At 60.6% G+C, this 14,580-nt stretch overlaps 1 protein-coding gene across 1 annotated transcript; it reads right to left on the bottom strand.

The window, feature by feature from the left end:
- Positions 1-587: 587 nt before the first annotated feature.
- LHX5 (LIM homeobox 5) lies at positions 588-10,211 on the bottom strand. The gene is made up of 5 exons (XM_074606228.1): positions 8,921-10,211; positions 6,953-7,176; positions 5,553-5,830; positions 3,963-4,128; positions 588-955 (listed from the first exon to the last, which is right to left on the bottom strand). Exons 1-5 carry the CDS (start codon positions 9,091-9,093, stop codon positions 588-590), a joined length of 1,209 nt encoding a protein of 402 aa, XP_074462329.1. The 5' UTR covers positions 9,094-10,211.
- Positions 10,212-14,580: the final 4,369 nt, after the last annotated feature.

The raw sequence follows: 14,580 nt of genomic DNA, 5'->3' as shown, positions 1-14,580 counted from the left end.
GGGGATAAAAGGGGAACAACAAAACCAAGGGTGTGGGGGGTTATTCCTGCTATTCCCCATTCCCCCTGTGATGTGGTAGGGGCTAATTAAAAAGGATGCTAATTAGCAGGGGGGAGCCCTGACCCAGCCCTCCCCCCCCCCTCCTCTCCCCAGGTGTCGCCGGGGGGGGGGGGTGGGGGTAGAGTGGGACCTGTGTCCAGGCGAGTTCAGCTTTGGTCCGAGAGGCGGTGGTCCCGACGCCGGCGGGGGGGGTTCTTCGGGGCTGGGCACCATTCATTGCCCAATGCCCCCCACCCCAGTGCTGGGGGGTGGTGGGGGGGAAAGGTGCCGGGAGGGGGAGGTAGCGGGGTGGCCCCAAGGTCCCGGGCGGTGGCGGGGGGGGGGGGGGGGGAGGTTCTGCAGTGATGGGGAGGGATGCAGGGATGCGTTTTGGCATCGGAGCAGGGGGTTTTTATCCGGCGATGGTGATGCCCTGGTCCGGGGGGCAGCGGGGATGGGGCGGGGAGGGGGAAAGGGGGACACGCGTGTGCTGGGGGACCGTGGGGGTGTTTTCCCCCTCCATAGGCGCACGCGTGCCCGCGCCAGGCCTACCACACCGCCGCCTCGCTGAGCTCCGGGTTGGGGTGCGAGAGACCCCCGCTGTAGCCGCTATTGCTGGACATGGAGAAAGGGGGGCTGGGCCCCCCGCTGAAGACCTCCCCGGGGATGGGGTGCAGCGAACCGGTCATCCCCGGCTCGGGGCTGGGGGTGTCGGGATGCGAGATCATATCCGTGTACCTTTGGTTTTCTGAGGAGTGGTGTCCGCTTAAAGGGGGCTCCAAGGGTCCCAGGGGTGTGGAGCCGGGTCCTGAGTTCTGAAGGTAGCTGGAGTCGGCCGGGGACTGGGCTTGGGAGGGCGGCCCGTGGGGGAAAAAGTCATAGTTGCCTCCCGGTCCGTAGTAGTCACCTTGGTAATCTGCGGGAGGAGGGAGAAAAGGATGGAGATGGTTCCCCCAGAACCAAAAATCTTCCAAAAATCCCACCGTTCCCCATACCCAGCCTCATCCTCCCCCTTGGGCACAAGTGTGGCCACCCGCTCCAAAATACTCTGCCGCCTCCAAATTTGCGCCGGATGCAAATTTGAGCCCAGAAAGGGAAATAAGCCCGTCCTAAGGGCTGCAGCGCTCGTCGCCCCCTCCCTGCCTGGCCTGGAGGGAGGGGGGGGATGTAGGAGGGTACGGAGCCTGGGGCTGGGGTGGGGAGGGTGGCCCAATTTAATACTTAGTTAATGGGGAAAAAAAATTAAATATATATGTAAAGGGAATGGGGAAAAGGATGTATAAAGGGAATGCAGAAAAGTGTGTATAAAGGGAATAGGGAAAAGATACACGTAAAGGGAATAGGGAAAAAAATCCATGTAAAGGGAAAGGGGAAAAGATATATACAAAGGGAAAGGGAAAAGGGGAAAAAGATATATATATATATATATATAAAAAAGGGAAAAATATATATCAAAGGAATAAGGGAAAGTATATACAAAGGGAATGGGGAAAAAATACATATACATGGCATGGGGGAAAATGTATCTATAATGGGGAGAAAAAAAAAATATATATATAAAATGGGGAAAAATATATATATAATGGGGAAATTATATGTATGTTTAGCAGCCTGGAAGGGATCTCGAAACTAAGTGCAGGGCAGCAAGGGGTGCCTGGAAAGCCCCTCGTCAGGGGGGAGGCTTTGAAAACGCAGTTTACGGGGGGGGGGGAGAGGGGAGGCGCCGGGGCCGCCCCGCTGCGCCCATCCCGTCCCGTCGGGGCGGCGCGGGGGGGTGGGGGAGCCGGGCGGCGCTGACCTTCCATATGCTGCGGGCCCGGGAGGTAATTGGAACAAACGCGGCCTGAAAGGGGGACAAAAGCCCCGCAGCTGGGGCTTTGTCCGCGGGAAGAGGGGCCGCCGCCGCCCCGCCACGGCCCCGGCGGGGGCGAAGTGTGCGGGGCGGGGGGGGGGGGGGGGGTCGGGGGAGCGTGGAGGGGAGGTGTATGTGGAGGAGTCGGGGTGTGCGTGGAGGGGGGTGCGTGTGTATGGAGGGGTGTGTGGGTGGGTGTAGGTGTCTGGGTGTGCGTGGAGGGGGGTGTGGGGGTGTCTGGGGGTGCGTGGAGGGGGCTGCGTGTGCGTGGAGGGCTGGGTGGGGGGGGGCTGGGTGTGCGCGGAGGGGGCTGGGTGTGCATGGAGGGGTACGTGTGTGCGTGGAGGGGTGCGGGTGGAGGGCTGTCTGGGTGTGCGTAGGTGTCTGGGTGTGCGTGGAGGGAGGTGTGTTTATGGGGAGGTGTCTGGGTGTGCGTGGAGGGGTGTGCAGGGGCGTGTGGGGGGTGTCGGGGTGTGCGTGGAGGAAGGTGTGTGTATGGGGAGGGGTGTGCGTGTGCGTGGAGGGGTGTCTGGGGGTGCGTGGAGGGGTGTGCAGGGGTGTGTGGGGGTGTGTATGTATATGTGGAGGTGTCTGGGTGTGCATGGAGGGGTGTCTGGGTGTGCATGGAGGGGGGTGTGTGTATGGGGAGGTGTCTGGGTGTGCGTGGAGAGGTGTGTGTGTATGGGGAGGTGTCTGGGTGTGCGTGGAGGGGTGTGCAGGGGTGTGTATGTGGAGGTGTCTGGGTGTGCGTGGAGGGGTGTGCAGGGGTGTGTATGTGGAGGTGTCTGGGTGTGCGTGGAGGGGTGTGCAGGGGTGTGTATGTGGAGGTGTCTGGGTGTGCATGGAGGGGTGTGCTGGGGTGTGTGGAGGTGTCTGGGTGTGCATGGGAGGTGTGTGTGTATGGGGAGGTGTCTGGGTGTGCGTGGAGGGGTATATGGGTGTGCGTGGAGGGGTGTGCAGGGGTGTGTATGTGGAGGTGTCTGGGTGTGCATGGAGGGGTGTGCAGGGGTGTGTTGGGGGGTGTCTGGGTGTGGAGGGGTGTGTATGTGTATGGGGAGGCATCTGGGTGTGCGTGGAGAGGTGTGTGTGTATGGGGAGGTGTCTGGGTGTGTGTGGAGGGGTGTGCGTGTGCATGGAGGGGTGTCTGGGTGTGCGTGGAGGGGTGTGCGTGTGCATGGAGGGGTATGCAGGGGTGTACGTGGAAGTGTGTGGGTGTGCATGGAGGGGTCTGGGTGTGGAGGGGGGTGTACGTGGAAGTGTGTGGGTGTGCATGGAAGGGGGTGGGTGTGTGGGGAAAGGGGTGTGCACGGAGGGGTGCGTGTGGAGGGGTCTGGATGTGCACGGAGGGGTCTGTGTGTGTATGTGGAGGGGTCTGGGTGTGCGTGGAGGGGAGGGTGTGCGTGCATGGAGGGTTATGTGCGTATGTGGAGGTGTCTGGAGGGGTGTGTGTGGAGGGGTGTGCGTGTGCATGCAGGGGTGTGCGTGGAGGTGCGTGTGCACGTGGCCGGGGGGTGTGTGTGTGGAGGGGTGTGTGTGTATGGGGAAATGGGTGCACGTGGAGGGGTGTCTGGGTGCGCGTGGAGGGATCTGTGTGTGCGTGTGGAGGGGTCTGGATGTGCACGGAGGGATCTGTGTGTGTATGTGGAGGGGTCTGGGTGTGCGTGGAGCAGGGTGGGTGCGTGTGGAGGTGTCTGGAGGTGTGTGCGTGGAAGGGCCTGGGTGTATGTGGAGCGGTGTGCGTATGCGTGGAGGTGTATGCCTGTGCATGCAGGGGTGTGCGTGGAGGGGTGTGCGTGTACGTGGAGGTGAGCACACGTGGGGATGTGCATCCCTGCGCCGGTACGTGCATTGCGCAGCCGTGGGTGTGCGCAGCCATGGGTGTGCGTGCACAGACACCTTGCCGTGCATGGGGCGGCCGCGGGCACATCCCCCTCGCCGTCCCCTCGAGGGATGGAAAAACCCGTGGAGAAGCGGGACAGGGAAGGAACAAAGACAAAGGGGCAGAAGGAAGGATGGAGCCAGGTGGGGGGGGGAGTCGGATGGGGCAGGGCCCCCGCGGACGGTCCCTCACCTCCATAGTACGTGTAGGGCGTCGAGCCGAGCATCTCGGACTCGTCGAGGCGGCCGCCGAGGGGCCGCATCCTGCGGGGGCTGCGGAAGAAGGCGTGCCGGCGGGCCCCCAGCGCGCTCAGCTGCTTCATCCGCCGCTCCTTGGACCGACGGTTCTGGAACCAGACCTGCGGCCAAGCCGGCGTCACCACCCGCCGGGGGACACCAGGGACCCCCCTGCGTCAGGACAGCCCCCCTTTCCCACAAAGTATGACCGGGGGTGGCTGGGGAAAGGGATGGGAATCTTGCGCTTGCCTGGGAGGGGATGGGTTTCCCATCTCTGGGTGATTTTTAATGAGACATCCCCCATCCTGCTGCCAGTTGCCTCAAAAGGGGCATGAGGGGATGGGGGGACACACACCAAATAATAAGGTTTATTAAAATCCTGGCCCCCTCGCTGCATCCCCCCATGCGCATCCTCATCCCGTCTGTCCCTACAAGGGAGAGGGCAGCCAGAAAATACAGGAGGGAGAATTTTTCCATTCTATGGGGGGAAAAAAGGGAGAGGAAAAAAGGGAAGGAAAAGGGGGGGAGGAAGTCCGGATCGTGGCAGAAGCAGGCGGAAAGCGGGGAGATGAGCACCTGCCGCGGCGAGCAGGGAGGCGGAAGAAAAACCGGCGGGTGAGGATGGAGATAAAAGGGACGGGGAAGACGCGGCCGCCTCGTTACGGGGCATCGCCGCATCCGAACGGCACGGCCTCAGCCCCCGCACGCCTTTCCCCCCGCCTGGTGGAAATAATCCTGGTTTGGATTATTGCCCCATTTCCGTGCACCCTCCCCCCGCCCCCTGCCGTGTCCCCAGGGATGGGGCGGCTCGGGGGAAGGAGCACATCGCACTCCGGGGACTTCTCCTGCTCCCCTCTGCCGGGAGCCGGGATTCTCGCAGCTCCGCTGCTGGCAAAGCCGGAGAGTCCTCCCCTATTAATGCCTCTATTAAAGCCCATTAATCCCTACATTTCTGCAGGGATTTTCTTTACGGGGGCAGTGTGGTAAGAAAGTGCCGGGCTGCCCGCAGAGCGCAATGGCTTCTCCTTGCTTTCACGAGGCCGGAGCATCCATCTCCCCGGCACGCCGGGGGATCCCGCTCGGCCCCGAGGGGAGCCGAGGCAGCGGGGGAGCCCGGATAACCCATGTTTCGGGGCTGCTTTTAATCTCTTCCCATGGGGCCAGTGTATTAAAATGCAGGGTGGGGGACCCCCGCTGGCCCACGGGAGCGTGGGGTGGGTGCAGGGCTGGGGTGACGCTGGCAGGGGACGTGTGGCGTTTGCCTGTCCCCGTTTCCCCAGCTCTGTGTCCCAACGCCTTCCCAGCACCTGGGGGAGACCGTCACGGCCTTGAGCTATCCGGGCTCCCACCGGCACCCCTTTTCCATCCTGCCTTTCCCTGTCTGTGCTCTCCCAGAGGAAATCGCCCCCTGAAGCTCTGATGTCACAGGAACCTCGGTCTGCGGCGGGAATGACGTCACTGGCCAGCCCGGTGACATCACGCTGTTGGGAGGGCACAGGGGGGTGGGGGGGGGACACGCCGAGGCAGCAGGTTGGGGCCACCCTACCTGTATGACTCTCATGTTGAGGCCGGTCTCCTGGGCCAGCTGCTCTCGGATGTGGCGGGTGGGTTTGGGGGTGGCGGCGAAGGCAGCTTTGAGGGTCTCCAGCTGCTTGGCTTTAATGGTGGTGCGGGGCCCCCTCCGCTTGGTGCCCGAGTTCTGCTCCTCGTTCTCGTTGTTGGTGGTCTCCTTGTCCGAGGAGGTCGAGTTGTCCGTCTCCTTGGTGTCGTCCTGCATGGGGTCCTGGAGATCCGGGGACAAACTCCTGTCTGTACATGAGGACACTGTAAAGGAGACCCAGAGAGGAAAGGAGGGGGGGGGATATGACTTAGGGGAGAGATCAACCCCCCTCTCCTCTGCCCTCCCTGGCCCAGCTGCTTTCCAGAAGAGGGGCTGGGGGGTGCTGGAGAGCAGCAGGGGGTGCAGATGGCCTCTGCCCCCCCCCCCCCCCGCTATCCCTAAAGCATCGTCCCCCCAACATCACGCAGAGCTCCAGGCAAGCACCGCCCGATGCTGCTTGCACACCATGTTGTGCTGGGCCGGGGTGGGGGGGGGAGCTGGGGAGGGGGCAAACCCCCAGGCCCACCGCAGCCCCCGGAGTTCCCCCTCTCCGCCGCCTCCCACAACTTTCACACCGGGAAGTGGGATGCGCCGCTGGGAAAAACGCAACCGGTCCCTATCGGGGTTTGGGGGGTGTCTCCAGTCACTGCCTTGAGCCTGGCTCACGCCCCGCCCCAGCCACCCCCGTCCCCCGGGGACCCTGATGCCAGCACCCACACCCCCCCGCCCAAGGCCAAGCTCTACTCGCCTCGCTCACAGCAGCGGCCCCACTGACTGGCGTGGCAGGATCCGGCCCCGGGTGCTGGACGGAGAGAGAGCCCACGGAAGGGGGTGAGCACAGGCGCCCGGCATGGCTGGGACAGCAGGACTGGGCCTGATCCTGCTGTCCTGACGCAGAGACAGCTTCCAAGGAAGTCAAATGGGAGCTTTGCCTCTGGGTGAAAGGAGGCGAAGGATCAGGCCCGCGGCGCGGGGGGGACGGGGCACACACGCAGGGGCGTGGGGAGGAGGCGGGGGGCCGGGGTTAGGGGGGGGTCCCGGCTCCCCACGGGGGGCAGGAGGGGTGGGAGCGATGCCGCGGGGCTGCACCTCGGCCACCGCTTGTCCCACGCGTGTCCTGCGTGGTGGTGGTGGGGGGTCACAAAAGCTTCCACCCAGTGGCTTTCACCTCCCTCCCCCCGCAGATTACCGGGGGGTGGGTGGGGGTCTGGCTGGCTGCGGGGTGCAGCCCCTCACCCCGCAAGGGGGGGGGGGGACCGGTGGGGGGGAGGACAGGGGACGGGCAGCATGGCGGCGGCTGCGGGGCCGCGTCCCCCGGGCGATGCGGTGGGCCGAGCCGCTCGTACCTGAGTTGAGGCTGCTTTCCTTCAGGGTGGGAGAGTTCAAATAATCCTCTTTGCAAACAAATTTGTTTTCGTCTATGATATAGAGTTCCTCGCCCGTGGAGAGCTGCTTGTTGCAGACCATGCAGGTGAAACAGTTCAGGTGAAAGACTTTATTCCGGGCTTTCCGGACGAGGTCGCTGGGGGAGATGCCTTGGGAGCAGCCGGCGCATTTGGTACCAAACCTCCTGGAAAAAGGGAAGAAAAGGGAGAGCTGGAAGCGCTGGGAACGATGGGCTGCGGCGGGGGGAGCCGTTTATAGCGATTCCCCCCTCCTCTCCCCCAAAATCCCACCGTCTTCCAGCATCTCTTTGCTGGGGGAACAAGCGATTCGCACCCTTCGGGGCGAGGGGGAGGAGAGCCTTCATCCCCGCGCAGCCCCGCTCGCAAGGCGCGGGGTGGGCTGCGGGGACAGCTCAGGTATGGGGGGGGGGTCCCCACCCGGGGGGGCAGACACACATGAGCATCCTCGCCCGGATTTGGCCCCAGAAGGGCCGGAGGGGAGGGGAGGGCGGCGGGGGTTCCCCTCCGCGCTCCGCGGGGGGGGATTTCGTTTCGACCGGTGCCTCCCGGGCAGGGAATGGGGCGAGGGGGGCGGGGGTTGGGGGGGGGGGGGGCGCCGGCCTAAAAATCCGGGGGAGAAAACGGGCAAATTGCGGCCAGAGAGATGGAAAAAAAGGGAGCGGCGGGTGCGGGGGGAACCGCGCACCCAGAACAAAACCGGGCGGCGGAGGAGGGAGCTCCGCTCCCCGAAGCATCCCGGGGTCCCCAGCCCGGCGCCGGCACCGTCCCGCTTTCCCGGGAAGAGGGGGATTTTTCCCGGTTGGAAGCAGCGCTTTGGAAATCTCCGATTTTCCTTCCCTTCGCTGGAGGCAGAGCGGGTTTTTTTGTACCTCAGGAGATGCCTTTTTGAAATTATTTTTTTTCCAGGGAATCCGAACTGGCCGGAAACGGTCTCCCGAAGAAAAACAAAACAAAACAAAACCAAATCCTAAATCAAAAATTTTTTTTTAAAAAAAGGAAAAAATTTAAAAAAAAAAAAAAAGGTGAGAAGAAAAAGAAAAGGACAAAACCCCAGAGACAAAACAAACAAACCCCCACCCCACAAAAAAATACCCCCCATCTTCGGGAGCGGGGGCTGCCGCTGCCGGGCCCCGGGGGGGCTGCCAGGCCCCGGGGTGCCCACGCAGGGTCCCCCCTTTTTTTCCCCTCCGGCCGTGGCACAACTTCTGCCTCCCCGTGACGTTGATGTAGTGAGGGCATTAGGAGTCATAAGTCATCGACTCCCCCCCCACACCTTTTCCCATCCCGGCCCCTAATTTCCTCATCGGCACCTTATCGCAGTCATTAGGGGCGTTTAAGGAGCTCGGGGGGCCGCCGGCGCGGGGTGGGGTGGTGGGGGGCGAGGTTTTGGCCACCGTCTTCACCGGGGCCTGTGGTCCCGGGAGAGGGTCGAGGAGCGCCAGGCCGAATCCCCGGGGGAGGGCGGAGGTGGGGGGGGACACAAGCGGTTGTCGCCGCGACGCCCACCCGGGCCTGCCGCGACGGGGCGGGCGGCGACGCCGGCGGAGCGGGGCCCGGTGCTGGTGGATGCAAGGTCATGGGGAGACCGGCGGGTGTGTGGGGGGGCACAGCCTCGCCACCCCCACCCCCGGGCTGCAACAGCGGCCGTAGAGCAGCCGCCGGCCCCCCACCCCCGGGGCTCCCCCGATTCGGGGGGGCTGCTTCCCCGCCGGAGCGGTGGGGCGGGCTCGGTGCGGATCCCGGGCAGAGAGCGACGGGGGCGGGAAGCGGGGAGCCCCCCGCAGAAGCTCCGGGGGAGACCGGAGCGGGAGGCGGGCGCGGTGTGAACCTCCGCACCCTCTCGTCCCCGTTCGTTGGGTGGCTGGGTGTGGGGGGGTGTGTGTGTGCTGGGGGCGGGGGGTTTCTCACCTGAAAAAGTCATTTTTGCAGTAGAGTTTTCCTTCCCTGGAGAAGCATTTCTCGGTCAGGTTGCACTTGCACTCGCAGCACTGGACGCATTTGATGTGCCATGCCCTGTCCAAGACGTTGAGCAGGAACCGGTCCAAAATCGGCCTCTCGCAGCCCGCACAATGCACCATCATAACCTCCGCCGGGGGATGGAGACGCGCAAACGAGAAGTCAGCCCCGCGCCGGCTCAAAAACGCAGGGAAAAAAAATAAAAAATAATAATAACAAAATAAATTTTAAAATTTATTATAAAAAAAAAAAAAGAAAGAAGAAGGAATAGCGAAAAATTCAAGGGAAGGGAGCGGAGCGGCTGTCAAGTTCTTCCCCCTTTTCTCTCCGGAGTCTCGGCGGCGGGAGGGGAAAAAAACCCGATGCTCCCCCTCCTCCGGCAAAAAAAAAAAAAAAAAAAAAAAAAAAAAAAAAATTTATTAAAAAAAAAAATCCAAACCGCCCCCGAGAAATAACAATAATAATGATAATAATTAAAAAAAACCCCAATCCCCCCTCGGTCCCTCCGGAGCTCCCCGGCAGCCGTCGGAGCGGCGGCCGCGCTGCTGGCGGGCTCTGCGGCAGCGGGCGCGGCGGGAGGGGTGCATGAACCCCCCCCCTGCAGCCGGCAGCCCCGGTGCCTCGCTGTGCTCCGCCGCCGCCGCGCCGCCACTCTCATGCTGTCCCCATCGCCAGCTTTGTCCCCCGCCTTAGTAATTCGCGCATCCTTATTCAGATTTAGTGACGTGGGGGCCCGCGTCGCCTCGGCCGCGGCCAATGGGAGGGCGGTAACCATGGCAACCTCTTAATTTATAGCATATCTAAATTGGCTCCAGCCTTGTGCTTGGCACAGAGGGAAAAAAACAACGCGCCTCTATTGTTGAGGGTGGCTTGTACCTGTGCCGCCAAGTGAGTATGCACCTGGCTGGGGGGTCGGGGGGGGCACGCTGCGAAAAAACCCTGATTTCCCCCCAATTCTCCTTTTATTTGTATTGATTTCTTTCCAAAGGGATGCTCGGGGAGGGTTTTAGGGGGGTCCCGAGTTGGGCCGGGGGTGAGCATCACCTGTTTTTGGGGTTGGTTGATATTTTTATTTTTTTTGCGCAAGGCGGGGGAGGGGGGAGATGCTTTTTGTCTGGAAGAGCAACAAGCGGGAAAAAGGGGGGGGGGGGAGGATTTTAGAAGGGGGGTGGGGGGGCGGACGGGGGAGGAGGGCGCGGGGAGGGCCGGCTCCTCCGCGCAGCGTGGCGGGATGAAAAGTTCCGTGCTGCGCGGAGGTATGTGGGCCCCCCCGCCACCCCCCTCCCCGGCCTTTGTCCCACGGGCCTGTCGCTTGCCCGCCCCTTCCCCGTTCCGCAGAACTCGCTGGCAACCCCCGGGGGGGGGATAGGAGGGGGGGGCGGCGGGCGCTACCCCCTCGGACACTGTTTTTTTCCTCTTTAATTCCAGGTGCGGCGGAGCTGTAAATCGCCGGCTGCCGTGCGGGAGGGGACGGAGTGCAGGATTGGACCCGGCTCTTGGGGGTTATGGTGGGGGGGGGGCGACACACACTGTGTGGGGGCGTTATTCCGTCTGGGGCCGAGGGGCCGCTGCCCCAGCCCGGAGCCCCCCACCGGAGCGGCGGGGTCGGTGCGGTGCGTCGCGGAGCCGCCGCTTCCCCGGGGTTCGGGGAGAAGACGGGGGCGGCCCTGGGGTCCGGCCGTGCGGGGAGGAAGAGGAAGGCGGCAGGGCAGGTGAAGGCCGGCCCTCCCCTCCCCTTCCCCGCCCGTTTCTCCAGCCAAAATATCTACATTTATAATTTTATTTTAATTTTTCCTTTTTTTTTTTTTTTTTTTCTTTGGGGGTAGAAGGCTCGACCAAAGCCCGCTCCGGCCCGGCAGCCGCGGAGCATCCCGCCGCCGGCTCTGCACCGGGGCTCGGAAACGCTCCGGTAGCAGCAAAAAAAACCCAACCAAAACCCCAAAAACAACCCCGCCGCGGCAAAGGGGCATCGGAGGGGAAGTGGAGGCGGTTTTGTGTGTGCCCTTGGCTTTGTGGAAAGAGAGAGAATCGAAATAAGAAAATACGGAGAGAGGAGAGCACCCGAGAAGAGAGAGAAAGAAAAGGAAATAAAGCGAGAAAGACAAGAGACGGAAAGAGAGAACGCGTCTGAGAAAAAAAGAAACAGAAGGGAAAAGAAAAAGAGAGAGAAAAAGGAAGAGAGTGAGGAAAAGTAAATTAACGGAGACAATAAAAAAAAAAAACACAAAACGAAGAAAAGGAGAGACAGAAGGAAAACCGAAAGAAAAACGAATAAAAAATAAGAGAAGGAAAAAGAAGGAAGGAAAGACGGAATAAATGAACGAAGGAAAAAATAAATAAAAATAAAGAAGGCAAGAAAGGAGACGGGGGGGAAAAAAGGAAGGAAAAGAAAGGAAGAGTAAAAATGAGCGAAGGAAAGAAATAATAAGAAAGAAACAAAGGCGAGGACGGAAAAGAAAGAAAACGAAAAAGAAAGCGTGAAAGAAAAGCGCCAGAGCGTGCGAGAAAGAGGAGGGAAAAGAAAAGGAAACAAAGAGAGAAGGAAAGAAGAAAGGGAAGAGAGAAGGAAAGAAATAAAAAAGGCAATAAATTAAAAAGGGCAGAAACGGGCAAGAAAGGCGAAGGAAGAAAGAGGAAAAGGGACCGCACCGCTGGCCGATCGCGGCCGCGCTCCCGCCGCGGCTCTGCCCAAGTTTGTCGGGGGCTCCGGGGGCTTTTCCCAGGAATTTCGGAGCCGCGGAGCGGTGCGGAGCCGGCCCCCGGGGTGCCGCTGCTCGGTGAAAAGAGGGGGGCGGGAAAATTCGGGGAAGGGTCCGAGGGAATCATGGCAGAGGGGACAAGGCTGGAGGGTCCCGGCGGTGGCCAGTCTCCCGGCCCCGCGGGGGTCTCCCACGCCACGTAACGAGGAGACCCCCGCCGGGGCGTAAATCCGTAAATAACGACGTATTTCGGGAGGTACGCGTATAGAGATATATACCTGCGCGTATTTTCTACGCGTGTGCGTAGATAGAAATCTGTAATGCACATCGCGACACGCACCCCCCTGTCCGTGTGTCCCCGTGGGGCTGTGCTGGGGGGGGGGGGCGGGTGGGACGACGGCCAGCCTGTGCCACGGTCCCAGGCAGTAACGGGCCTCCTCTGGATAATCCTATGGATAACGGGGTTCCTATGGATAATCCGCAAGCGGCACCCACGCACTCCTCTCCCACGGCCATGCACACCCCCCACGGCGCCCGGTGCTCCCCCAACCTGCGCCCCCCATACCGGGACCGTTCTCCCGCCGCGATGCCGCCGGGTCCGCTGGGGACAGCGTGGCGGGGGGGTCCCCGGCTGCCGATACCGGCAGCCGGGGACCCCCCCCCACGCTGTCCCCAGCGGGCCCGGCGGCGGGGAAGCGATGCCGGGGGGGTCCCGCTCTCCCCTGCCGGCCTCAGCTCCCTTTTTCGTTTGAAATTAAAGGAATAAAGAAAGCCAAGGGGAAGGAAAGGGGGGGGAGGGGGGGGGAACCCACTTACCCCCTTCCCCCCCCGCCCCCGAGCCCACCCCATCAGCCACATTCCCTTATGGTAACAGATGGTAATTCAAGGCTCCATAATATCCGCCTATAGGTAACTAATAAACCTATTGTGTTTTAACAGGGTAATGCACGGAGAAGCAGCGTCGCTTATACAAGGTGTTGCTGGAATTTACTATATGCGCGTGTGTATATATATATATATATATAAAAAAACCCACAATAACAACAAAAAAAAATCCCCTTTCAAGAATAAAGTGTATCAACTTACAACACAACAGACGGCAGAGGGATAAGTGAAACAGACAAAAGACAAACAAGATAATAATCTGTTTCCAATCAGTTAAGCCCTGTAGAATTTGTAATACGCGGTTTGCATATTCCCCCTGTGTTTTGTAATTAATTATCTATCTGTTAGGATGCTCCGCCGACGACTTTGTTGATATTTCCAACTATTTTTAGTTGTAGGCTGCGGTCACGCCGGGAAGCAGGAGAGCGGAGGAGCGCGGAGGAGCGCGGCCGGGCTCCGCGGTTCTCCCGGCCGGGCGATGCCGAGCCCGGGCGCGGTGGGAGGCGGCGGTTCCGCACCTCTCCGCGTTCCTCCGCGGGGCTGCTGCCGGCGGGAGCGCGTTTTTGGGGGCAGGCGAGGTTTTTCCTCGCCGCGTCCCCCCCGCGCTTTCCCCTTGGTAAGAGGGGGACGGTGCGGGTTTTAACATTAAACAAACCCAGCAAGCATCTCCTCGCCGGGCCATAGGCGTTTCTGAGTGACTGCGTTACAAATTGTAAATTTAAATAGCTCACAGGATTCATTACCTCCCGCGTCTGATTTCACCCAGCCGTGAAAAATTGTCCTGGTGTACCACTGAGAAAGGGTTTGCTGCAAAGAGCCACAGTCTAATCACCAGCTTTCTCTCTTCAACAAAAGTGTAATTATTTTGTTTTGGGTGTAAATATAACCCACCGTACAAAAAAAAAAAAAAAAAAGGAAAAAAAAAAAAGATAAACCTCCAGCAGCGTCTGAATGCATTACAGGGCCGTTTAAAAAGATCCGTCCTAAATTAATACCAAGGTTAAAAGGGGAAGGCAGCTGGGACATGGAAATTTCCGTATTATACGGGGCGGGGAGGGGGGGGCTGAGGTGCGTGTGAGTGTGTCTGCGAGTGTGCGTGTTCACACCGCCGGCAAACAATGCGCGCAGCCCCCGCGGTGCCACCCAGACCCCCCGCTCCTTCTCTTTCCTCCCCAAAAAGGGGGCTCCGAGGAAGGGCCGGGGTCCTGGTGTTTTCCCTCCCGCTCCGATGCTGGGGAAAGGGAATGCCCCATCCCGACCCGGCTCTTTCCTCCCCACGGGTGTTTCTGTAAACGACGGGGGGGCGTTGAAGAAGAAAACAAACAAACAAAAATCCCCCAACCCAAATGCAAACGAAGAACTGGGGGATTTTTATTATTTTTTTGTGTGTTTATCCCCTTTTTGTTATTTTTAACGAATTCATTGTTTCCTTCTCTCCGAGCTCCAGCCCGGGGTTTCGGAGGAAGAAACGGCACGTAACGAAAGGCGCTGCCGGCGCCAGCGGCAGGATGAAGCCCCGGGAGAGGCGGAACGGCGGCGGGACCGGGCTCGGTGGAGGCGCTTTAAAGGAAAAAACAAACAAATAAAAAAAAACCCACACAAACACAAAAAAAAAAAAGAGAGAAAAAAAATCCCAAACCAAAATGAAAACACAAAAAAGAAATCAGGCGAGGAGCAGCGGGGCGGGTGCCGACCGGTGGCCGCAAGAGCTCCGGTGGCCCGTCGCTGCGAGCCCGGGAGCGGAGAGCAGCCCTGCCGGGCGCACCGACTCCCCCTCGGTCCCCAGACCGCGGCCCGGAGCCCCGGCGCTCCCCCCTCCCGGTTTTGGGAACAAGCGGCGCCGACCGAGGTGCCGCTTTTGCCATCTTCCCCGCTCCCTTTCCCCGGCCGTGATTTCCCAGCCCCGCTCCCCCCACCCTCCCCACAGAGGTTTTAATCCGTTCCTATTTTTATTTTTATTTTTATTTTTATTTTTTCTTTTTGAATTTTTACGCCATCGGTAATTGGCGATGCTTTAATTGCGCGCCC

The sequence above is a fragment of the Larus michahellis genome, chromosome 13, assembly GCF_964199755.1.
Source record: "Larus michahellis chromosome 13, bLarMic1.1, whole genome shotgun sequence".
Taxonomy (NCBI): Eukaryota; Metazoa; Chordata; class Aves; order Charadriiformes; family Laridae; genus Larus; species Larus michahellis.
Note: the sequence above shows the minus strand (reverse complement) of the source record. Positions and strands in the feature narration are given on the sequence as shown.